The following is a 26,401-nucleotide window of genomic DNA, read 5'->3' as shown; positions in this document are numbered from 1 at the left end:
TAAGAGACTTGGAAAACAGAGAAGAGAGTATGTTGATCAGATCAAAGTGATGAATGAAAGGTTTGGATTCTTTTTATTCCAGTTCCCCAAAAGTGTTTCTTTTTTTTTCCAAAAAGGGTTTTTGAACAAAACCCCTCAGGATGTGTCTGTTGGCCTGTTCTTAAAGAGATGAAAGATGGAAACAGAAAGCAATACGGTAGTTTTTTTACTACCACCCCCCCCCCCCACCACCACCACCACCCACACACAAAAGAAAATAATCCTTCAGATTTGGAAATGTGACTATAAAACAAGAACAAGAGCAAAGAAAACCACAAAACAAAATTGTAGCACAGCTGGCCTATTCAGCCTTAAATATATTTTAGTATTGTTAGTACTGTTGTGATACAGCGTATACCTAGACAGCACTAGAAGACTTGAATGAGCAATTTCAACTACAGGTAGAACTCACTGTCCATTAAAGTCTCTTGGCTGAAACACAGGATTCAGACCTGTAGTACCTTTGGGATCCACAGCGGAATTAAAGCTCTGTGGGGTGGATGCTGGCTGCTGGCTGACGTGGAGCTGTCCATTCCCATTGGGCAGAGCATTGGATGTGATCTGCCCGTTGGGTGATGGGTAACGTTTGACTGTTCGGGATGTCCCCGTCTGATGAGAGGAAGACTCTGCGTGCCCTGGTCTGATCTGTGTGCTGTGAATACAACAAGAAGAGACTGAAACACTTAGCCAAGACGCCACTCCGTTCCAATAACGGCCTTGTCCTATAGGATGTGGCAAAACATTCCTTGTATCCTATCTTCAGATAGGATAGTGTTGAAGATGAATGACGAACACTAATTACCATATCCCGCAGTTATGGATGTTTGCCGGTTATGCCTTCTGGCATATAGGGGCAGCAACATCCTGTTGCTCTTTCCATAACATTCGTTTTTTACGGGACCAGGGCTGTTAGCCTTGTGCCCAACCTCCAACATGGAGAACCTGGCACCCGACATGGGACACAAACCCACTCCTGACCAACCTAGCCCACAGGTACAGTACCTGTATATGACACAGCATTTAATTGAAATGTTCCATAAAAAAACAACTGGTTGCTTATTGAAAACCTCATCACAGATTGCATTGTTTGCATTACTGAATTTACTAGAGCATACCATCCTGAGGGGACCTCTTTATCTCTGTGCAGCATGCTCGATTACCTTGCACTAAACCGCAGCCGATATGAAAAGTTGTTCTGATCTCTAGTAATTAACAAAGCTGAAAAAAATATGTCTGCTGCATACTTCTGAGTCTCACAGCATTTAATACTTGAATTTGGCACTTTAGCCCTCTGTCAGAGGTTTTAGATTAAACAAAGCAAACACCCAGCAGCATTTTGAAGTGTGGCACAAAAAATTATCTTCAACTCAGACTTGTGTCAACAAACTTCCTGAAGAGTAGATTGCTTTGTTTTATATTCAGTACTTCAGATCCCCATGTTTGTTTGAACTAACCTGTACTTTTAATTCATTCTATTTGAAAGTGACTTTGGGAGGCACAACCTCTGTTTTTAATGTAATATATGGCTATAAGAAGTACAGAAAAATTTGGTTTTCATACCAACATCACTGTTCTGAGGCTAATTGCACAACTGCAGTCCATAAACCTTTGCTTTTCCCTAATTACTGGCACAGCCACACGGGGGAAGTTAGATCATGCAGAAGCAAGACCATGACATTCCAACATAAGAGAGTCTCACAGACACCTGAGCAGGAATGTGTTCAAAAGGAAAGAATTGTGTGCAGAAACCTGAGTAAATAATTACTTCAATCTGCAGGTGTAGGGCTTCCACTGGACTGACAGCCTGATTTACCATTTAGATTATTACATTTATGACAAAGAGCTGGATCTCACTGATTTACAGTAAAATAACAGTGGATAAATGCACAGCGGCTAGCATACAGCCAGAACAAAGGATTCTTCTATAGCCAAATCTTTCCCAAATTACCCCAGCAGGTTGCCGAAGTGTAGCATTTGAGGGCACACTGACACAGCCTAATAAATTTGATAATCAGTAATCCCAAAGGGTTTATTTTTATTTCTCTGGAGGTTTTCCCTGGGCTATTTCCACTAGCCCTTTCCCAGTTCTCCTCTTTTCATTTTCTTCAGTTCTGGCCACTGATGGTTGCATGCTTTCCAATAAACATTTTAAGCTGCAGCAAAGCCAGACTGGTGCTACATTGTGAGGGTCGGTGACACACGGAATAGGCCATAGAATACAAATCCAAGACAAGGGAAAGAAATGTAATGTACCTGATTGACCACATTTGCCTTTTTATTTTTTCTAGCATTAATGCAGAACTATTCTTGGATCCTTCAATTTATGGGTACTTAAACGAAATAAAAACATTACATTCTTAATTAAGACTTTTAAATGTTCACTGCCGCCAGTGACACCAGACAACGAAAATGAGACTTCATGTTATGCACCCAACCTGGATTACACAGAAGTTGTAGTGACCAGTGAACCTAACCTTTTACCAGGCCGCCCACCCTGTAATCCTGCGCGAGCTGTCATCCTGGGCTAGACCAGATGTTTTATTTACTATTGAAATATTTCCTTGAGAATGAGGTAACCAGTCCGGCTTCTATATTTGGATTTGGGATGCATTCTCATTGTTTGATCTCATCTGTACTTCAAGGCTCAATGAATTAACACTGAAGGGATCTCCAGCCATATTCTGGGTGAACAAAAAGTAACTGGAAGGGCTTGCCAAAACACAATACAATATAAGGAAAATATGTCCTCATTATCAAATTATAGCAAGCTATTTTCGTTAAAAATTTTTTATCTGACATATGACAGAAAAGCACACTACGAACCATTAACAAATTTACTGTAGAATGTCTTGGATTACCAACTACAATAATTTTCTCTTTTTATTATAATATTAAATTTGCTATTTCTCTCTCATAAAACCTACCCTCACCCCTCAAGAATGCAGTAAGAGATTAAATCAAACATAAACCTCAAAGAACACAACTTAATAATATTGGAATCTATCATAATAGAGGAAAACAGGCACACCCTGCAGCATTATAAGGTAATGTGACAGTGGCACCAAAAACTACACATTGTCTACATTAAAGAGATGGAACCTGAGGGGACAAATGAAGTAACAATGATATTCAGTGGTGTTGTATCAGCACTGGAGGAAATGAGGATGTAAAAAATTTGGGGTTTTCTCAGCATCGCTAGTTTGCAGCTAAAAAATCTCAGTGTAGAGTCACATATTTTGTTTAATAGGTTGGTAATTTATAAATTTATGTTTTTAAATTATACTGCTGTGTTATTTTTATTTTTACTGACCTGAAGGGTACTTTCTCCTAATTAAAGGTCACATAAGCACTATATTTAAATTAAAACATAGTGCCTCATCTTGAAAATTAGACTGTTCATTGTATAATAACTATTTTGTATAACGTTTCTATGGCCAAGGCTATTCGCACACATGAAGGACTACGTCTTAATGAGATTGGCACTAATCCATTGAAACTAGACTGGAAGTGGGGAGAATCCATAGAACTTCTACAAAGGAGATGCACAAAGGAACAGAACCCCACTGAAAACAAAATGTCAAAGGACCATGTTAAATTATTATACCTCAATACCAGGGATATGACAAATACTAAGAGATTAGCATGCAATTGTAATGTAACTGGAATGGCTGAAACATTGGTTTCATAACCAGCAACCTGCTCTTGTATTATTGCTGCACTATCTAGTGCATCTGTTTTCCCACTATTTAAATTATATTTCCACTCTATCTTCCTTGATGGGGGCTACTGGCAAGAAAATAATAAGGAAAAACAATGACAAGTATTCTTCACAGGTTTGGAATAAAACAGTTACATGCGATTGCATCTTGGATTCAAATTTACAGTATAAAAGTCTTGTTTTTGTATTCTAAAAAGGTACCCCAGTTTGGCCTCTTCTGAATAAAATAATGCATCTTTCTTAGGTATCAGTATAACCTTTCAAAACCCAGGTAGAAACTTGTGGCAATGTTACGACATCAATAAATCAGCTCCATAGAAGTGCTTTTGACAGATTATTTCAGTCATAACTGTACACAGCTGGACATTCAGGCGAAAGGGGAGTGTTTTCATTGCAGCTGTTGGAAGCTCAAGTCTTTAGAGACCAAAAGGCAAGGACATTGCCCTGCGGACAGGCAGTATTTATAAACCAGGTTTAAAGTTTTTTTTTACTCTGCTAACAGTTTCACATCACACTCTGACCAATTTATTCCTTTATGCCCAGAAACTAGTGTTCTGAAATTGAGAAGGGTTCATACTCCCTCCAAGTCCTCCATATAGCACAACAGATTGTTGTTTTCACTTTCATTTAAATCAAGTCGCATTAATATTCTGTAACAACTCTAGCGGTGAATTCTCCTTTTCATCATCACATTTTGCAGAAAGTTATTATGATTATTTGATATTGGCATTAAAAGCAAGCTCACTTTCTCACTTTGGGTGTAGGAAAAAGCTGACAGCTCAATTTACTGTATTTCTTTAGGAGAGAATTTTGTGGGACTTTTCAATTGATTCTGTTAAGTTCTCCTCTATTTACTGTGTTGTTTACCCATGATGTGTAGGCTTTATAGTCATGTTTGTAGTTATCTGTCCATATCATATCATTTTTGTTAATATTAATGGGGTTGGAGGGGGCAGCTGGACTGAAGATTACTAGACTCAGTTATATGCAGAGGGTTCATTCCTTCTCACCTGACCCACAAGCAGTTCTCTAGGGGAAGAAAATGAGTCTGATTTGAGTTTATATTGTTACAAATCAACTGTAAAAAATCAACACTCTTCCCCATGGTACAGCACTTAAACACACAAGACATTCCCATTCTGAACACCTGCTCGACAGGAGGAATTAACATAGATAACAGAGTTTAATTTTAAGATAGAAGGCAAGGTTGCATGAGTAACGTTTTTCAGATATCTGGCACACAATTTGAAAATTAAACGCATTTTGGAAATCAAATTAGTAACTAATATGAATAACAGCCTGGAGGAAAGGACTTGCAATTGTTCCAATACATTACATAGTATGGTTATTTTGGCACAGGCCATGATATTTCCTAAAACAAGGTGAATCTCTGCATTGCATCATGCAAATGATCTTTCTCATAAAACACAATTGGCATTTATTACAGGAAGCCTCTTAGTAGAGCTAGTTTTCCAGTACCAGAGCAGGGTCTTATTCAGTGAACCACAGCAGTGATTGATCTCAATACCCCTTGGTGCTCCTATCATTCATGTATGACCCCTTAGTTTGCTTTGACATTAAGCATAAACCTAGACTTCCTTTTAAACAGAGACTAATTGTCAAGAAATGTTACAGCAATGCTGTTTGAAAGGCCAAGAACAATTGTAATTGATCTACTGACATAACAGCAAATAAATACAGGAAATTCCTTAGGGGAGAAACAAAGTGAAATCTAAATTTTGCCTAGTTCTGTGCCCAAACCATTTGTCATCCTTAGAGCATGCATGACCTTAGCTCACAGGACACCACGGATAACCACAACATATTTTTGAACCGACTTATATTCACAATTGGCAGGACAAGGAAACCAGCTTGTCACAAAGTAACAGAGCAGTTATCCAATTATTTGGTGAAAGGGAGCTAGACGAAAATGGCAAAAACTTCAGATGAACCAGAAAAACCAAAAGAACATCCTAATTACGGTGAGGAGCAGGACTTAATGAGCTAACCTATTTTTTTAGAAACCTAAGGAGAAACAAATATATATATTTAAGAAACCAACGGAAAACAAAAATGAAGACGCAGAGACCCAAAGTTTTCAGTCCCCTTGCTCATGTAAGCCCTGTGAAATGCATTTTTGATAGATCTTAATTGCATAATTCAGCAGAACAAAATGGCACACATTCATTTTCGCACAGTGCTTGGGGAAACGGCAGCCGCCTTTGTGACATTCTGCAGGCGTGCTTTGTTAGTGTGCCAGGAACCGCTAGATACTGTGGTGGTGGGGAGGGGGGAGTTCTCAAAACAGATCACTTCCTATCAGTACATTTTTCAAATTGCTATTGTTCTTCTGGTTGTGCCCATCGGAAACTCCACTCTGGTGCCCTGTTCACCTAAATTAATTTGATGACTGAAAAGAACTAATCCCCCTTACCTCCCCACGCCCCGCTCTTCCTGACTGACAGCGGTCTACATTCATTAGCAGCAGCACAGGGCATTAACTTCAACAGGCTCCATATTCATTTCCCATTTCTGATCCTGAATACGTTCCAGTTTCTTAGTGCCCACTAACCCCCTACTTTCTTCTCTCACACTTTTGAACTACTTCTGGAACATCAGCCTTTAAAGAAACAGGGAGCAAACCACATTGTTAGCTTGGAATCCACACGCCACTGCCAAGATTTCATTACAACACAGGAGTTGGGAACTTTCTAGCTGGATCATTCCACAGGCAGTCTTGGGGGGGGGAAAAACTTCAGGTACGGTTGATAAACAACAAATACGTACCCCATGGAAACTAAAATGCTACATTTCTAAGCGACTAAATTGTAACATGCCACAGATTCCTGTAGAAATGCCATTCACAGTTCTTCGCTCACTCCTAAAATCGTTCTTCAATTTCCTAAATCCAACAAATCCATGACAAATTAAAAGCAGAGGATGAGTACCATGAAAACATTACATATGCCCATGTTATAAAAACTTTAAAAGAGAAACAGTTTTGAAATAGACAGGCCTGGTACTAGTTCTAGTCACAGCTGTGCAAGTAACACATTTTAAACAACAAAGTATTCATTCAACCTTAGTGTATGCATTTCATTTTTTATATTAATGTCATGTATATTATATTTCTCTATTAAAATATGCTTTAATTTTCCATACATATTTTGGGAGCTTTATTATTAAACTCGTGTGGTTTACTCCATATCAGGATTAGCCTACATATCAAATTGTGATAGCACTTGCACTTCAATAGCCAGGAAACAGCAATATTCAGTTTCTTAATTTTTCCCACCTTATAACCTTTGTGTTTAGCTGTCAGATAGGGTACTAAGGTGCAGGAATCAATACGGTGGCTAAACATAACTTCAGAAATCATATTATGTACAAGGACCACAATGTCCTTAATACTGTGTATCATCAAAAGTTGCCAGTTCTCTGTGGTTAGGTCCATCACACAACTGACTTCTTACATTAGCAAAATACACTAGTGGGTACAACATTTAAAAGCATAATGTACAAAACAATGCACAATGGGAAGAGCATTTTACTAAACAGCCAGTATAAAACATCAGTCACACTGAGCATCAAGGCCCCCTGATGGGTCATACCTTGCTGCAGTAAAAGAGCAGATTGCCACATTGTAGCCTTATTTGAAAAATCACACATTCTTAAATTTTTGTTTAAAAGTAAAAACAGCACTCCAAGCTCAGTCTTCTCTAGTTAATGGCAAAAAATGAAATGACAGAATGATTTAAGATTTCCGTTCGGATGCCGAAAACAGCAATTTGGTGATGTGTTGACGATCTAAACAATATCCTCCGACAACAGGCAGAAATGTCTATTGCTTTATAAGTTCTGGCACCAGTGAAAAATGCGTGCGTTAGTCTGGGGGCTTCAATGACCACCACATTTTAAAATTGGTGTGTTATATAAGTTTAATCTTCAGTAGTGTACAGCCTGTGAACCCAGAAAAAAGAGTGTCTCCATAGGACATGCTAAGCTTGTTTTAACAAACTGTTCACTACCAAGAGATTTGTAAGCATTTAATCACGTTAAAGAGAACAAGAACGCTTTCTGTGACTAGCACTGGCACCAAATGCCTCATACATACCGTGAACGAGAGACGTAACTAATAAATGCACAGACAGGAAAAGCTCCTCATCAAGAAAGCGTCTAGTGCATAACAGCCAGAAGTAATGACTGCAATGCGATCAAGAGTGAAGAAACCTATGATATAGTACCCTTTAGGCAAAAGCCAGACACCAACATAGTTCTCATTATCATAAAACACATTTATTATTTAACGGCCATGCTTATTATGATGTGCACTTTAACTAGTGCTCATAATTAAAATTGATTTAAAATAAACATTAGTAATGCTTGCAGCTGATTACTCACGTTTTCTTATAGCTTGCAGCCTACACATTACCTTCACTACTATAGCAAAAATCTGCGGCAATATCACAGAATGAAGCCTGAAATTTTAAGGTTCTCTGTAATGCTCTGTTTCCTCATTTTACTCTCTGAAGCCTACACATAGGCATAAGAACAGTTTTGTATGAAGACAAGCCATAATATGCAGTGAAATGAATGAAACCCTACTCTTCAAGTAAAACAAAAAATAACAAAACAATTATCTTTAACTCACAGCAGAGATGCTGTAAGCATTAAAAACATACTTTGCATCATATAAATGTATACCCTTAGTACAAAACATACACAAAAATGCTCACAAGAAGCTATGTAAATTCCTATTTAACAAGTGCACATTGCTTAGAAGTAACTTCCTGCACACCTGCACAGCATAACTGGAATGTATTTTTCTTAAATTCACAGTACTTTTAATCTCCAGCTTACGTGTGTGTAACATTAATAAGTTCAACAAAATGTTACTATAGCTGGCAGTAACAGTAGCATTCAGCTGTAAACAATAAGAAATTGTTGTAAATTGTGCGTTTCAATGCTCAAACGGACAAACAGGTGTAGAGTTAAACAGAACATAGATTATTGTTAGTGCATTCACCTACTATTATTAGATATAAATACCACTATATATTTATTTTACATTTAGATTTGTATGAATTGAAATACTAACATTTACTGTACTCACAAAATTGCATGCAAAATATATACTGTTTTAAAAATATCCTAGAGGCGTTTATACATGTCTGCGCAGATTCCAAAGCCGTAGTAAACGCTCAGGAATTTTGGACATGGAAAACGTTGGATGTTATTCTAAAATGTCTGGCCAACACGGCTCATACAGACTAAATGACACTGAGTTGTTAGGAGGAAGGAACAGTTAACACTAAAAGACATCAGAAAAACTCAGATAAAAACCTGTTAGACAACACCTGCAGTGCTACACGGAAATCCAAATATTCTTGCTGAGACCTTAAAAGAGTATCAGTGAGGCGTGGTCATACATTTTTTACATCTAGGTTTTGGTATTTTGGGGGGCAGCAAATTTAAACACAGGTACGTAACTAATTACTTGAACACTCTAAATAAACAAATGAATGACCACCAGAAAACAAATACAGGGAAGTGCAATCTCCTTAAAAAGGTTTTATTTGTCCAATTATGTATGAAAAAGCTCCTTATTGAGAAATTAGTCCTCTTGTCCCTTGAAGAAAGGTAGAGGAGTTCTCCTTTCAATGTGAATGCAAGATCTGTGTCATGGGAATAATGGCAAAATGTTTATTACCCCTGAGAGCCTTCCAAGCACTTTAAGTGGGTTGATGTTAATCTGGTAGATCTGTTAACAATTCCTTCACCTTCATACACTCAAAACCATGTGTTATTAAACAACCCTGGACTGGTCTCACAGCCGCAAGGATAACTGAAAAAGACAAAATCACACATGTATGGATACAGTACATACTGTACAGCACTTTGTGACATAAGCTTTACACTAAAATGACAAGACCTTTTCTAACTTCTTCTGGCCAGTTTAATAAGGCTGTATTTGAGAAAGGTTTAATTTGTCAGTGAAGAGGTTCCTTTTCCTTTCCTTGTGCTAAGTGGTTACACAGAATGGTTATGAACTGTTACAAAAGCAATCGGCAAACTACCTTTTTTTTCAGTATCGAACTGATCCAATGACTTCATCTAGTTGTTTGGAGGAAGCCAGGGATTCAGCGTTAACAACATGGCTGGGCAGCGTGTTTTATCAATGCAGTTGCCAAATCTGAACATCTACTTCATCTGAGAAAAATTTCTCATTTGCGAAGGCTTTTCAGTGTTATTTTCCAAAGAAAAGCAAACAGCTCTGCATTGTAAATTAAAGATATCCACAGTGAAGGAGTGTCCTGTCATGAAAAACTTGATTTGCACTGTTTTTACAGACATGCAGTCTAGACGCAAATCTCTTTCAATGGATACATACAGCACTTTATAGATATTGACAGCTGATTGCTTTATGCTGCATTGTGAATCAAGAATTGAAAGAGAATTGGTTGTCGGGTACAGGACAGATACATATTTTTCTGATAGCACCTTTCTACCAGGTGACTAGGCAGAGATACATTAGCTTAGAGATGTTGCAATGTTTTACAATGTGTATCCGCTTGAATTACATGGCCTTCGGTGTCAATGCCCAAGGCTGGTGGGAGGTAGAGCAAGGAAGGAAAGCAGCTTTCTACTTCATACTTGTACTCTAGTTGACAACCGAAATCAGGGTTTGGACATTTGAGTCTACATTCAAGCAACATGTATGCTGACAATACCTAAAGCAACTGAAAGCTGCAGAAGAGTGGAAGAAAAAGAGGATGTGATGTGCTTCGATTGTTCTAGAATTCTCGCCTGTGCCAGACATTCTTTTAAATAAATGTGGTCATTTTTGGCTCTTTGCGTATCTGAAGAAACGGACTGTTGTTTCACATTGTCATGAAAATCAATGGACACATAATCCGCATACAATTTCATTTACTTTAGAGAAACCACAAAGAGTATTACTTTTCATCCTTTATTATTTCATATTATGAGACCAAGTGTACAGCCAAATAACTGCTTGATGGACACTGTAAGGAAGTTACAAACTGAATGATCAATTATTTGCTTCAATGATCTTAAACACCACAAAATGTATTCTCTTTACCTGTAGTAAATAATTCATGTATGTTCACAACTGCTTCATTCTTCTTAATCTGTTTTCTTCTTTCTTTTTACTTTTCAGTTTGGGATATCCATATGTATTAATAACTACATTCTTAAGTATAATGGTCCATAATGATCTATTTTACCAGCAGTTTACTCTTACAGAAGGAAAGTGATTAATTTGTTAGGGAGAGAAAGGTGTTGGTGCTGAATAAATCAGAAGCTCTTTTTGCACTGTGATACAAATTCAGCTAAAGTGGTTCAACATCAGTTACACTCACCAGAATAACACCTTGGCTCCCCTTTTTGTGGTAGTATATAATCTGAGCAAAGGCTCGGTTTTCCATAAATTGATACCTTTGCAGAATACGAATGAAGTTTTCCTAACAAAATTATGGACAAGTGATTGAGGTAACCCAGTGTTCTGTTCAATAAACATTTAGTGCTTGAAGTATTCCATGTTTAAATATGTATAAGATACATACAACTACTGCCATGCATGCTATTTATGTGTGTGTGGTATCTTGCTTGTTGTTGCTGATCATAACAGAAGTCCATGCGGATAATCCATCAAACCACATTGAAGTGTGCTCAATTTGAAACATGAAATAACCTCTAAATGTCAGTCACATCAAAGAGAGACCACAAAATTACAAGGCATAAGGATAATTTAATCTCTCATGGTTTATTATAATGATGGCATTACTAATCTGTTGTTTTGTGGTGCAAAAACCTACACATAATTCTTGCGGTATTCCCGATCATAATCGTTACTAGCTGTTTCTCTAATTCCTCCACGCAGAACCCATAAACCAAACATTACATCTCTCTTTGAAAATGTTACAAAGGTAATTATCATCTCTCTAAAATAAGCAATCAAATTGATCATTTTTGTCAGCATCTGTCTTTACTTTACTTAACAGGATGTAAAAAGACAATGTCCTCATTATTAATTTTACCAAGTAATATTTTAACAGATGCATGTGGAATGAATAAAGGACTCAAAGCTCAGGATCGAAGACTGATTTCTTGAAAAACCTCTCATTAGAAGCAAACCCAAGAACATTTTTTTTTATTGGAGGAGCGAAGACCATGTGAGGAAGCTAAGCTTTATTAGAATTCTCTCTTGTTGGCTGCAGATCTGCTCCATATTAAAACCACAAAAAAAAGAAAACTAAAAATACATTAAACATTACTCAGCATGTACTGAGCAGCACTGAGTTCCATTCTAAATTATGTGCATGCATAAATATGTGTGATGGAAATGGTTTTGCTTTTCTCCCAGAAATGATGCATAGTGCCCAGACTTGCAGAATCTGGCTATCTACAACAAGAAACACCTCTGTTTTGCCAAAGATTTTAATATTTAGTTCCAAATTGTAAAGCAAAACAAATCACTGTGACGTTATTTTTTACTGCTAAACAAATCTATTTTACAAATAAATTTCAGAATTACTAATATTTTCTGGAAAAGGAATATCACATGGAACATGGGTTAATCCTATTAGTCTGAACCCATCCAGAACATACCATAACGTACTGCAGTGTGCCACTGCACTCAACAGCGTTCTTCAGCTACAGTTGAAATATTTTTGTATTTTTCAAAAATATAAAATAATCAATTTCTTGTTCATCTGGTGATGTTAGAAGATAATTGACAACATCCAGGAAAATCTAAGCACTTTTTGCACGGCACTGCAAAATCAGAATGTTCTACATAAATAACTCTGGTTCTAACAGCAACCAAATAATCACTGGGGTTGTTTTACTGATAAAAGGTGAAGGTCTAATACAATTTACGTGGTTGTAGAGCTAGCCTTAAAACACTAAAAAAGTTAAGGTTTATAGACGGATAAAACCCTCAAGATGATCGGTCTGCAGCCAGTTCAGGTGGCACATGTGGTGCCATCAGTCTGACTGTGTGTAAGGAGTGTGCTTAATATGGAACATACTGTATTGTTCCTTCAGCTAAGTGTTATAAAGAGATCCTAGTGCTCCTACAATGTAACTTTATGCTGGCCAAACAGCAGTAAGCAATTAGGAATGATATTTGCCTATTGTGCTTAGATAGCATCACTTGTTGTCATTATTGCCTTGCTTAATTGTTCCTCCCCGCAGATGTTTCTAATCTTGGAAAACTGTGTGTCGTGAAACAAAACACAAGGGTGAACTGTGCTTTCAAGTCAGCACTCCTACTGCCAGTATAAATCACAGCACTTGGTTTTCATTCCAAAACCCTCATAAGCCTTATCTATTACCCAGGCCCTGTAAATCTGTGGACAGTGTATTATCCCTATATCACATGAGTGCTAAGCCCTGTGCCAAACTTCATGCCCAACTCCAAGGTGGCGGACATAACTTGGTATTCAATACTAGGGACAGGCTTCACTCACTGAAGAAAAATGACACTTGCACATCGAGCCAAAACAACTCGTTCCATTTCATGCTTTGGAGGCTTTGCTGATCTTAAGTGTAGGGCTGTCTCCATTGATGTAAACACGATAGCTGTACAAATAGAAAAGCTGTGATATAATTTGTTTTTTGTAATGCAAACCAATTCTTTCAAGTCAAGTGCTCTTCCTTTGTTATTGCTTGGCAGAAGAATGAGATCTTGACAGAAATGTTGTAAATTTAGTGTCACTTAGCAAGTAATGTTTTGCCTAAACATATTTAGACTACACAGACAAGCTTGTGGTAAACCTCTTGGCTGAGTCGAACTAGCTAACGGTAGTCTTTGCAGCACCTAAAGCCTTACATCTTCCTTGAAGTAGTTCTGGCATAATAACCCAGACATTAAAATGACCCAGACTGCTGCATATCATTCTGAAACTTTCTCCAGTGACCAAACGGTGTCTAAAAAAAGGATAATATGGGTAAATTATAAACTTAACTAAAAAGAGATATTAAATGAGATTTTGAATGGGTGGAAAAGTGTGCGGTCTTATTCAGATTAAGAACAAACCCACACTTTAATACCTCTTGATTACAATAACATATGTACCTGTATATGAACACACACACACACACAAGATCGCTATATGGAGAATATGTTTTCTTAAGGGGTAAGTACAAAGGAAGGCCAAGGCTGTTTGAGACAAAGCTGCTATTTTTTTTTTTAATTTCAGGCAGCATGCTGTATGTTTTGGACTAAGACCAACAGGTGACTACTCCTTAAATTGTTGACAATGAGAGAACACTGTACTGTTTTAAGATTTGTGGGGAAAAAATGGAAGTAAAACACATATGTGACCGGTGCTTGAGACATTAATTATTTTTTGTGTCAGAAATATTGCAAATTTCCCCTTAAACTAAACACCATACTGTAAGTAACTAAAGACTGACATTTCCTGACATTCCTATGTGCATATAAAATGGTACAGTGTATCTGGTTGGCAAACAGTACAGAACACTAATGAGCTCTGGCTGTCTCACCTCTGCAAATTATCACTTATGGATCTAAACCCCTCCAAAGTGGTTATTAAAATTTTCCACCACTGAGCTTCATAGGTGCCTTGTCAAAGGAGCAAAGCATTATAAAGTGACAGTGTTCTAACTGAGCAGCCTTCATTTACACTAGAGCATGGATACAGATTGTTGCTCCAGACCAATACCAAATCATCCTTTATGGCAGATTTTCCTGTCACTCTTATCTCAAATTGCTGCTTTCATCAAAGCATGTTTCTTGGGGTAAAACTTGGACTTCCTTTTACCTCCGAGTGGAAGAGAAGACAGTAATAGGGCTTGACACAGCCCTGGAGAACAGGGGTTGGAACACTCGGAGAGCAAAGCCGCGCTGTCTGTGGCTGAGCTGTAAGAGGCCTTTCATTTAATGGGACCTGCTGGGAGAGTGAAATGCCCCGGGGGAACCTGCAACCTTTTTAACAACGGCAGATGATTTCTGGGAAACTTCATCTCTCACTAATACTCCAGTTGTAGGTGTTTCATGGCTGCGGCCTGTAAACTAGACTCTAGATCCATATATTTGTAAAGTTTCAAACTGAACACTGATTAATATCATGATAATATAATTCACTGGTGCTTCTGTGCTGTATATACTTTCTCTAGCTTTTCATATTTAAATTTCCCAATTTCACACTGTCCACATTTCTTACCTTTCATACCTTTGTTTGGGAGCTACAGACGAACTGAATGATTAAGATAGGGCAGATTTTATCCCATTTTAAAGTTGTGTATAGACTATAGAGGCTTTCAAGCACGACTTCTGTAGTCACTTTTCGGCTGCATTTTATTCTGATGCATGAATCGCCATAAACAATTATTCTAAAGCTGCATTTGTTTATTGGAACAGTGTCCGTTACTATTAACACAAAGGATGTGACATCTGAGGCTCACTTCTGTGCTGATTTAGGTTTTCAGCTGTTGTTCCTCTGGAAACAGTAAAGGCCCCAAACAAACAAGAAAACCGACATACTGGAGAAGGGTTCACATGGCCAAGCTTAGTAAGGACAGGGCAGAACTAAGGAAAAGGTTGTTCTATAATAAATTATACTTTGTAAAAAAAACAAATCTGCAAAGTAATAAACTGGAATGACTTCTATTGTTCCCATTTTTTTAAAGACAGATCAGTGTGCCAACCAACCATATTCCTGTGATGTACTCGCAACCCAAAAAAAAGAACAAAAGGTTCATTTAAGGAGAAGGCACAGCTGGGATAGCAAGCCTCCTGATGCTTGGTAATATAGTACCAATTCATAATCACACAATGCACTGTCCCTCCTAAATCACAGCAGAGGATGTCACCTGAGCCAGGGTACTTATATTCCGGAAAATCCCTGCTCGCTTATTGCAAGTCCAAGCACTCAGTGGGGACCACAGTTCAGGGGTCAAGTGCACAGCACCAGTTCACAAAGTCACAAACGTTAACTCCCTCAGGCTGAAACTTTGACTCAATTATTTACATTTCCCTCATCTTCAATAGACGTAGGTAAAAAGAAGCAGTAGTGTCTGCAGAATGTTTCACGATGAGAACATTTTTTCGAGAGTATTTTTTTTTCTTTAAGAAAAGGAGCACAACAAGAATAACATATGGCAAGATGGCCATATATCACAGATACAGATTTATTCCCAAATTCCCCAGTGTGCATCTCCTAGCAGCACTAGGAGACACAGCGGCCTGCTCTCCTGCCACATCCTGCTTGATGAGGGCTGCAGACAGCCTGGTGGCACAATGTCTTTTGCAGGCAGGGTACGCAGGAGGAAAAGGAACCTGCAAAAGATCGGCTCCTCTTTAGACTGTATAGACTATAAATGCCTGATTGTCTTAATGCACCAGAGAAGGTGAATTAAGACCTTTTTTATACACCAGAGAAGGCCGTAAATTAATCTGTTGATGTGTGCCCCCTCCCACTGAAACAAACTCACCACATGGCAAAGGAAATCTGTGAAGTTCACTTCCTTAAAGCTGACACCTGAGTATTAAAGGACAAACATTCTCTCGGAGAGACTCAGACTTGTCCGCTGCAGAAACGGAAGATGACTCCATACAGCGAATGCTGAAAACTGTCACGTATTAAAGGCAAGCTGGAATCTCCCCAGGATCTGCCCATGAGCTACTGCTTGTCCCTGGGTAACTGTAGTCCACATCAGTGGTAGAATATAATGGGACAGTTTTTATGGGAGAGTCAAAGCAGGAGCAGTTAGTGTGAATTAAAGACTAAGAAGTACAGTGCCCCCTCTGAAAATACCCTTATATAAACATCATCACTACAGCAAGTTATTCAATACTGGAACAGCTGAGGGCGGTAGTGATTTCACCAGAAATTAAAAAATGCTCTGGGTACAAATAAAATCATAAGTACTTTAAAGTAAGTCTTTTGTTTTCATACTACTGTCCTCTGTGAGATGCCATTTAAGAAAGGGCTTTTTTCCTTGTGCACCTTTAGTGTTACCCAACTGATGGGCCCATTGAGCATAGCTGAGAGGATTATTCAGATTGTTTTAAACAGTTTCAGAAAGGCAAGAGCTTCAGATCTTTCCCCTTGAGCCTCCGATTATTTTAATAATGACCTCACAGTTGTGGTCTGTGTGACAAGACCCTTAAGTATTCCTCCCATTTTTATCCTGTAAAGTGAAAAAAAAGTACTTCAGAGCCTCTGCTCTCAATGTGTTTTTCTTAGACTGCAGTCTCTCCTCCTGTTGCTTCTACTTTCGTCAAATGTTAGAAAAGAAACTCGAGCCGACGTTATCATCTCTTATAAAAGCATACAGCTATTTGTTATGTCAATAGTTGCTGCTATAAAAACATTCCTTACACACTGTGGCAGTAACATTATTTTTGCTGTAAATAAAGTAGTTTTTGCATGTTAGCAGATTTAAAGGGAAGTTTGCACATTTAGTCAATTTACAGTTTTTTTAAGACAGAAACACATGGGAACATAAAGGTTTTCACCTTTAGGTGATCTGAAGTACTGGGGTTTCTCAAATGTACACACAAACCACAGATGATTATGTATGTTCCCAGTTCTTCAAAACATAATGATATACAGAATAATTCTAAATAAAAACAGTAAGGTAAAACTGCCATTTCATGTACTGCAAATAATAATATTTTATGTAACACAATTCCATTCCAGCAAATGGTAAAACAGCAAAGCTTTAGATCATTCCCCCGTTCCACATCTTCATTTCAGCTGCAAGCAGGGCGCCGCGCTGGCCCCAACCCTAATAAAACCGCCACATGGCTGTGCACCGACTTCAGCCACAGGTCTTTCTCACTCACAAGGAAGAGAACGTCAACACCAGAAATGATTTAAACCCCAGAGGAAACCAGTGTTAAATGGCAGGGTGAAACCAGCATCCCATTTGAGGGGCTTAGGGAACAATATAGTTTGCACTCTTAGGACACTCTGGGTTCAATGTTTATGAGCACATCCTAAAGGCCCGTCAGTGATTGACCCCAGCCCTGCAAACTCCGAGAGGCAGAACACAAGTGGAGCACCAGAACACTTCACTTCCCAGCCCTTGAATGTAGACAACAGGAAGACGCTCATATGTTTTGTCAATTCTGATGTATTTTAGCACCCAAGACTTACTCGTAAAAGTATTCATCTAATGACATATTTAAACAATGCAGATCACAACACCGCCACAACTCTCAATATGTCAAAATACATTCACTTGCAGGTTAGTCTGCAATACATAACAGTTAATAAATGCACAAATGTGCTTTTTTCCCCATAGGATCTACATATTTGAAATGGAAACAGGATTTGTTTTTCCACTCTCTTGCTCTAAAAAAATGTTGTTTGTGAGATTTTGGTATTTACTTCATCTGTGCCTGGTCCATTAAGATTTTGTGCAACATTTCCTATAATTTACCTTACAATGCTTTAGTTGTTACAGGGTATGTGTGAAATGCTGCTCATGCACGTTTAGATCTGCCCGCAGGAAAGAGAGTTTTAAAAAGAATCACAAAACACAAACTAGTAATGTATTAACATGCGGATAGAATATGGAGGTGCAAAATTTGCTTTTGAGCATTACTTAAAATGTAAAGTACTACATCATCCATGTAGTGTATATTAAGTAATGCATGAATAAAATCTGTACTGAAATCTCGACAATCCAATATTACAAGAGTATTTTCAATACACCTTTCATGCACTGTTTTACTTCTTCAGATTAAAGTGGGAAACACAACAGAACATAATGATTAGATATACGTGATTTAAGCTGCAACTTGTTAAGTATGTCTTCATTGTTCCTGCCTATTCTCATGCATGGTAGTTCACGGTTGTTACGGGGCGTTAGAGTCTCCCATTGCAGTGGCTAAAGAACCTCTTTGACACTATCATCACAGGTAGTCCTGGTCTGGCTTTGTCACATGTTGCTTGTCAATCCCAAAACCAGACACCTAAACCTAGAAAATGTGCTGCTGCACAACATATAGTGGTTTTCTCCAAAAAAAGGAAGCCGAAATTATTTTTTAAATCAGAAAATAAACTATAGTGTACATTATTTACATAAAAAAGACTGATGTAACAACTCAACCTATGCTTTCAGCCAAAGAAGGTGTTACTGTAGCATCCTTGATTTCCTCTCAACTAGATTTAAAAGAGGCTGTGCACACAGCCTCAAAGAGCAGAAAAGGCAAGTCCACAGTAAAAATAAAACAGGGGGGGGGGGGTTTAGTTGTGTCTACTTTGAAGAAATCATGCCGTGGCTTCATACAAGCTAATCAGCAACAAAGTCAAAAAGTCATCAAAAACCGTTGCTCTTGAACTTTTCACTTCTAAGCAGCTCGTCGAGATTTGATACACCAGTTTACAACAAACAACTCAATGTATGTTTATCTATGGCTGTTTTAAAAAAAAAATCACAAACATTTGTGTTACACTACATAGCCAAACAGCAGAACTGGAGAAGAAACAGTCCAAAAGAACCATAGTTTCATATTACAAGTTAGTGAGTGGGTGACCCCATGACCCTGACCAATTCAATGCTATCCAACTTGACTGGACGCATGCTGTGAGCCTACTGGCAATGATACAAATATCCCCTGCCAGAATACTCTGAAATGGAACCGACGTGACTAACAAGGTGCTGCCGGCATGACAAATCACATCCCACTGCCTTTCCAGGAACGGAATATAAATTCACCCGCAATATATGTACAACACCTGCAAATTAAGGAGAACTGAAACGATGAAAAGTGACTTTCATTTTTAGGAAATACTTATTTATTTTCTTTTGAAGAAAGCTCTGGGATAACCTGCTGTAGGCAGCCACTTTAATCTCTGCAGACATTGCGCGAGTCACTGGTTTAATTTACAGTAGGTCTGGCTCTCCGCACAAGCTTCTCACTGGCTGTGCTTTCGACGGTGGAGTCCGAGCCAGGCTTGTCAGTGTCTACACACCTTCCCGTGTACTTAACGCAGGGTAGCCTGTTTAAGCAGATCTGATCAGAATCACTCCAGCCAGACAAAGGAACTTAAAAAAAAAAACATCTCATGCCTCTACAGACAATAACCAATCGCCCAATCAGTATCATCTATCATTGTTTTTCAAAAAGATGGGTAAGCAATTGCCTATATTTGGCTAAGGCTGTTGCAAGCATAAAGAAACATACAAGGTGAAAATGATGACAAAGAAGATGTCATAAAATGTATTTATAAAGTTGCTTTAGCATGTCTTTTCTCTACGTTTATCAAAATAGATCTGCTAAATTGCTGGATAAATACTTAGCTATGAGATTAAAAGTTACTGTTATGTAGGGCTGTTCAATCTTAAAGCTGTCTAGTCGCATCACTCATCTCAATAATATGCGAGACTCAATTTATGTGTCTGCGTAGCACAGAATCAAAGTCGTAATTTTGTTTTATGTCTAATCTCCTGACTCACAAGTAAAAAATGTACATTGTATTAACATGTGCCCTGCAACTGTGTATCTTAACGTCAGGATGGGATTAATTCAGGTGTCATGTGTAATCAAATTTCCCCATTTGAAGAGAAATATTTAGGACTTAAAGGTTATAAAGCGTATTAAAAAATACTTAAGCATTTATTTAATTATAGGTATGTGATATAGGATATACCTAAATATTTAATACCTTTTTATACCTAAAGATATACTGTATCTTTCAAAAACCTACACCTCATTCACCATATTTCCATGTTGTGTGCAAAAAAAGTGAGAGAAAACCAGTATAGTGATGTGACCTTAACATCTTTAAAAAAAGATTAGATTATCAAATACTTTACAGACACTTTTAGTAATAGAGTACTAATGCCTAGTTACAGTAATCCAATGCATTTCAAATTTCTCACAGGCACCCTAACAGGAAGGCTACAGAGATCAAAGCACAGAAACAAAAGGAGAAAGGTTAATTACCCAGATTTGGGTTAAATTGTGGGTTTGAATTACAGCCATCTCTGTCTCAGGGTAAACAGACTTATGCAGTATGCACACCTGTCCATAAAATATAAAGTTTCCAAAAGAAAAACTGGAGGAGAACTCCAGTAACACCCCAAGTCGTTTTCAGTAAAATAGCCATCTGGTAGTTCATCACAGTTATGATGTGAAAAAGCCACTGTACGCTATCTAGACTAAATTTCCAGATAATGGTTAGATACTTCAGCAAACCAGATCATTAGCCAGATAATACATTTGCAGCAACAAAGAAGATTTGCTTAAAAGCTAAATTCAAACAAATGTTTACTGTAGTTTTCTTTTTGTTTGACCATATCATCAGCATATTGCACTTTATTGAGAATGCCAGCTTGACAAATTTGTATTACTTTTTTAATTGAGAAGATTTTACATAAAGATCTATGCGATTATTCTTTCCACATTGCAGAAGAAAAATACATAACATAGAAGAACATAGAAGAACAATTAAAACTAAAAATGAAGTATTTGGCTAGATACTGTTACTGCTAACAGTATATAAAATAAACTGACAAAGTAAGGTGGAAAATGGGAGAATTTCCCAGACATAAATACGGACATACAGCATGTATACATGCAGTGAGCATCTTGAAAGAAATGTCAGGGGAAGGGGAATGACAAAAAGCTCTTTGATTACAGCTAGAAAAGCAGTGCAAGGAAAGCTGGCCCCCAGCCCCCAAAGAAAATGGAGTAACACTAACCACTAGGGTGGTGTGCTGAATTTGAGGCTCCTGCATTTTGAGGGCAAATTAACTCAAAGCTCTCAAATGGATTTTTGACTGCATGTTTTAGTATAAAATTTTAGAGCTGTTTCTCACTGTTACCGTCACGGTAATTTAAGAGTCAGGAGAACAGGGGAGCTGAGATGGCCAAATGACGCAGGATTTGTGACCTTTCTAACTAAATTATTCCTGTGAGGAGAGCAGCCACACCTCCTCTGGAAACAACAGGGTGGACCACCGCGAAGAGAAGAGATCAGGAAACCTACAAAACACAGACTGTACAAACTATGTTCAAAATAAATATTTAATGTTTTTTAACGATTTTGCAACGGAGATGGCAGAATGTTCCTTTTCCCATACCCTGCTAAGAATGGTCCAGGCTCGAATGGACCTGTCCCTGCTTCATCATTCGGGCTAGCGCATACCAGAGAGGTACAAGGGCCACACAGCTGCAGATCAACTCCCTGCCCAGGTCCACATGACCTCATCTCATCCCCAAGCCCCTCAGGATGCTCCTCAGCTCTCGGAGGAGGTGGCAGGAACAGTCAGAGGAAAGGTCAGAGAGCCCGCATTCTGGGCATGTTTGCAGGAAATGTCTGACACCCTGCTCATACACATGGGTCTTGGCCCGGCTAATCAAAACACAGCTGACTCCCATAACGGTTGCGCTGTTTGTTTCGGCACAGGCCACTGTTTTGCTAACAGTAGACTCCACGCAGAACACAAAGGCCATCGTGTTCTGAACTACATAGCAGTGGATAGTGATCCCACTGGTGGCTTGTGCTTTCCAGGGACTCCTCTCACACCGCTTGTCCAATCCTCTCTCTGCTCTCGGTGGGGTCAGGTGCCAGGACAAACCTACTGTATCGGTCTTACACAAGGGAGTGGGTAGTGTATGAGCAGGCTACATCGGCCTTTCCTGTGTGTGGCAGGACAAGGCAGGACTGATATTCAGAAGGCTACAGGATCCTTTATTGAATTTACACTGTATAAACGTCACTGAATGTCTGACAACAATGTTCCAATACATATACGCCAGTCCTGGTAAGCTTATGCTACGATGGCTTTAATTTGCTGATGCATTTTTTTTTTCCCCAATTAACATCACTGATTTGATTTTTTTTCCCTAGCCAAATGATTAACTATAAACACTAAGGCAAACTTAAAAATGGATCAAGAATGGCTTTGTAAACTGTGAGCATTCTTGAGTTTGGGACAAATCCTTCTATCAAACTGATTTCCATTTCCAATTCTCATTTCACATCCACAGAAATGGAATTGGAAGGGAACTGGAATGGAAAACCTGGAATTGGCCCCAGGGCTGGAGCATTCCTTTGCATACTTCCTTAACACACTTAATGACACACGGCCAAAACCGAATTCTTAACCACTCCAGGTGACTGCCCTGCTAGCCTGCCAGCATGCGATTAAAACAAAGCCATCATAGATCTGAATCATGCAATAAATTCAGAGTTATAAGGTTAAATATCTTTGTTTTCAGCTACCCAGCTGAAGTATTGGTTACATTCAGATTCCTTAAAGTTCAGACATTCCTAGTCTATTGAGTGCCAAGTTTTTTTGCTTTTATAAAGCAAGGGGTCTTTCGAGTCACCCATTTTTTTCTACCCGAGATAAGCAGAGTCTGCACCCATCTCATTAAATCTGAGCTCCGATACTCGGGATCAGTTGTGCTCTTTGCTTCTTCAAAGCAAAGCTGATTTTCTGCAGTCAAAATGAGGGTTCATGCAATTCAGGGCCAATTTTCTTCACACTGTGTTGGGAAAAAACAGACGGTTCCATTGACTCATTTAAAAAAAAAACTCTGGTTGAAAATGTAATTAATTAAAATGAAATTGCCAGAACTTTCAGGAAGAATTTTAATTGACTCACGTGGAAAGTGGCTGCCCTTCGGATTCAGGTAGTTGTCTGGGGAGCTGCCCCCTGCTGGTGTTTCTTCCCTGACTGTCCTCGGGCCTCCGGTGGTTGAGCAGGGTGGAGCTGGGAGGAAGAGGCCGCAGGGCCCGTGAGGAGCCTGTCCGAACGTACACCTGCTCGGGGGCCACCTCCTCACACCTGGGGCCCTGGAAACCGGACCGGCAGACACAGGTATGAGGCCGACTGCAGGACCCTCTGTTCTGGCAGGGTGGTTGACAATCAGCTGAAAAAAACCCACCAGAAATACTCCATTAATTTTTTTTCCCTTAAGAGATTTCTTTCCCCTCCCCCTCCCAACATGAATACTTTTCAACGTTAATGTTCTCCTTAGGTTTTAGGGTCTGCTCTTCCACACAAGATGCTGTAATCATCAAAATATTAGAACGAATACGTTTTTTAAAGTGAACATAAGAACATAAGTTGGTGTCTATTCAGTCAAATTGTTAATTTGCACAACAAGCTCTGAATAACATTTTATGTTGATAAGGTATTGTACGCTGCTACTTGAACCTTTTTAAAATACTCAGGAAACATATTCACTTCATTGCAAAATCACATTTAAAATTGACTTTTGAAGGAAAAAATCCCCATAACGAAACTGAACCTACTTCAGTCATGCAGTTGAAAAACTGAGATTCAAGCATATTTATGTGATGAGCACTAATGTCATTATAAAAATGAATTTTAAGAAAGGAGCAGGATAGTGTATTTTGGGTTTTCATTGTCTCCTACAGTGAACTGAAGAACAGCCCACCCTCCTTGTTGATTCTAGGTACCTGTTGGACTTTGGTATGCTACTAAAAACAGAATCTCTCTCTGAGTTTCTTTTTAAATACATACTGCATATACACATTCCAGATGGCACTCAGGGAATGATTTTTCTATCCTAAAGACAACAGCTGCTCTCTGCAGAAAGCAGAGAAATATTACTGACACAGATGTAAAAGTGGACAAATCGACAAATTAGCTTCCTTTTGTTTTTACTTTAATTCTCTCTTTTCAGGCCACCTGGGTTTTTTTTCCCATTGCAATTCCAATATTAGTGTTCTCAGTTTTCTGGCTGAGTTACACACTGTCTCAGAATCATGGCTTGGTGCGTTTCATGTGTATTTGTGCATGCACACAATCAGTTAGGCTTTTGCCTGGCTGGTTTTCCAAGAGATGAGTTTATATTCTAGCGTTATGACAAAACCATCTGACCCATATCTTCTGGCGCTCTTCTTGAACAGCAGTACTACTGTAACAGACCTAAACTTAAAACAGCACCATACAGATTTAGTTATCAGGTATAATTAATATGTTTACATTGCAGTTAGTCTCTGGGCTTAAAATCATGGTACATGCCAGGGGCCAAAATTGGCTAAACTTACTAAGAGCTCTGGTCAGCTCTATAATCCAGATATCAACAGTTCAAGCCTAGCCCATGTCATTATTGACATATAACCAGGATATCTGTGTCCTGCTACACATCAGTGACCCCTGAGACTTGCAGGGTGTGTGAGAGCTGGCAGTGTCCAACAGTGAAAGCTTTCAGCCCCTGAAGAACCGTGTCTAACAGGCCAAAGGGCTAGAGAGAATGCATGTTGTCATCTTTACTGTGCTTGAGGCTTTTAGAGGCTGGCCGAGGTGATTAATAATGTGCTGTTTAAAACTGGAAAGAATATTTCACAATCGTAGTTTTTTTAAAAAAATATGATAGAATCCCTAATTATTTTTTTTTTACCCACCAGGTTTTGGAATAGCCAGTTGTGTGCTTGTCATGTCTCAGCTTGCTGCTATGAACCTCATGACCACCCACAGGGAAGAATGAGGAACTAGAAAGTGCAGGTAGACTCCACTTCCAACCTGCCCACCTAGGAGCCATTTGTCTTGGAACACGTCACAGGCTGCACAGCGCTGTAGCAGAGGTTCAGGAGAACAGGCACATCCCTCAGCAACAGTACTGCATGCATGCAGCCGTGCAAACTGCAGGCTCACTGAGCAGTGAAGAGTTGAGAGAGCCCTTCCCAGCTATCCACCCTACCTTTGGCGGCAAATCTTAAATTTTAAGAAAGGGAAAAAGTAATACAATTAACTGTTGTGTTTTTTATGTACACAAAAGAATATTAAATCTGAATGTTCTTTTGCTATTACACTGCTTTCTTACATATAGACTCTTTCAGATAAAGTTAATCTAGGCAGTCAAAAGCTCTTCTGGAGAAGCATAACTATTTAGTGTCTGATGCAAGTTTTCCACCAAAGAATGAAATTAAATTTGCATGGATTGAGTTAAGTGAGGAGTTAAATATGTCATCTACCAAAGAGACGTACACTTGGATTCATGCCACTTTAATGAAAAGAGTCTGCAAAAACTCATATTACAAGGATTTCTGGGCATAGCTCTGTAGCTTAAGGAGCAAACAACTCCACAGCGAATCCTGGGGAAGAATAACAAACAGCAGTTTTAGCAAAAACAAATCTGAAGCATTATCAGCTTTATGCATTGTTTGGTCGGAATTATAAAGATCTTCACAGTTCATGCCCGATGGGAAAAAGGCGATGTCATGGCCCTGACGAGAGTCTCAACTGACAAAAGCACATGCTCGGAGCAGTTCAGAAACCCCTTGTTTGAATCAGCAGCATGCTGTTAGCTGACTGACGGGGCAGTGCTGAAAGCAGGCCAGAGTTTCTTCCACTTGCTGCAAAACACTAAATTTCACTAGATAGCCAAGGTGCATTGGACTACCTGCCATTCCTTCTGTAGGAGATGCATCAGCTCCTCCATCCCACAGCCTAGTGCCACTGTTTGTGCTACAGACTTGCAGTTTGAAAAGACGCAGCAGCATACTGTAACTGTGCATTATTCAGCAGATAAGATACATGGCTTCTGCTCTCTGATTTGCCCAGGGCAGAGGGAGACAACACACGTGATTGAGATACAAAAAAAAATATCTTTGATGACTCAAAACAACAAAAAAAACCATAATAAAGACCAATCTG

General features: G+C 38.8%; 1 protein-coding gene across 3 annotated transcripts in view; it reads right to left on the bottom strand.

The window, feature by feature from the left end:
• Positions 1–26,401, bottom strand: part of LOC102688782 (latent-transforming growth factor beta-binding protein 2) — a 128,145-nt gene that overhangs the window by 77,815 nt on the left and 23,929 nt on the right. For all 3 annotated transcript variants that reach the window (XM_015350349.2, XM_015350353.2, XM_015350352.2), the window contains exons 3-4: positions 23,378–23,645; positions 501–691 (exon numbers count right to left, since the gene is read on the bottom strand). In XM_015350349.2, the coding sequence (XP_015205835.2) occupies positions 501–691; positions 23,378–23,645 (459 nt within the window). The remainder of the gene's footprint in view (positions 1–500; positions 692–23,377; positions 23,646–26,401) is intronic.

Source organism: Lepisosteus oculatus, chromosome 8 (assembly GCF_040954835.1).
Source record: "Lepisosteus oculatus isolate fLepOcu1 chromosome 8, fLepOcu1.hap2, whole genome shotgun sequence".
Lineage (NCBI taxonomy): Eukaryota > Metazoa > Chordata > Actinopteri > Semionotiformes > Lepisosteidae > Lepisosteus > Lepisosteus oculatus.
The sequence above is the reverse complement of the archived record's forward strand: the minus strand, read 5'-3'. Positions and strand labels throughout refer to the sequence as shown.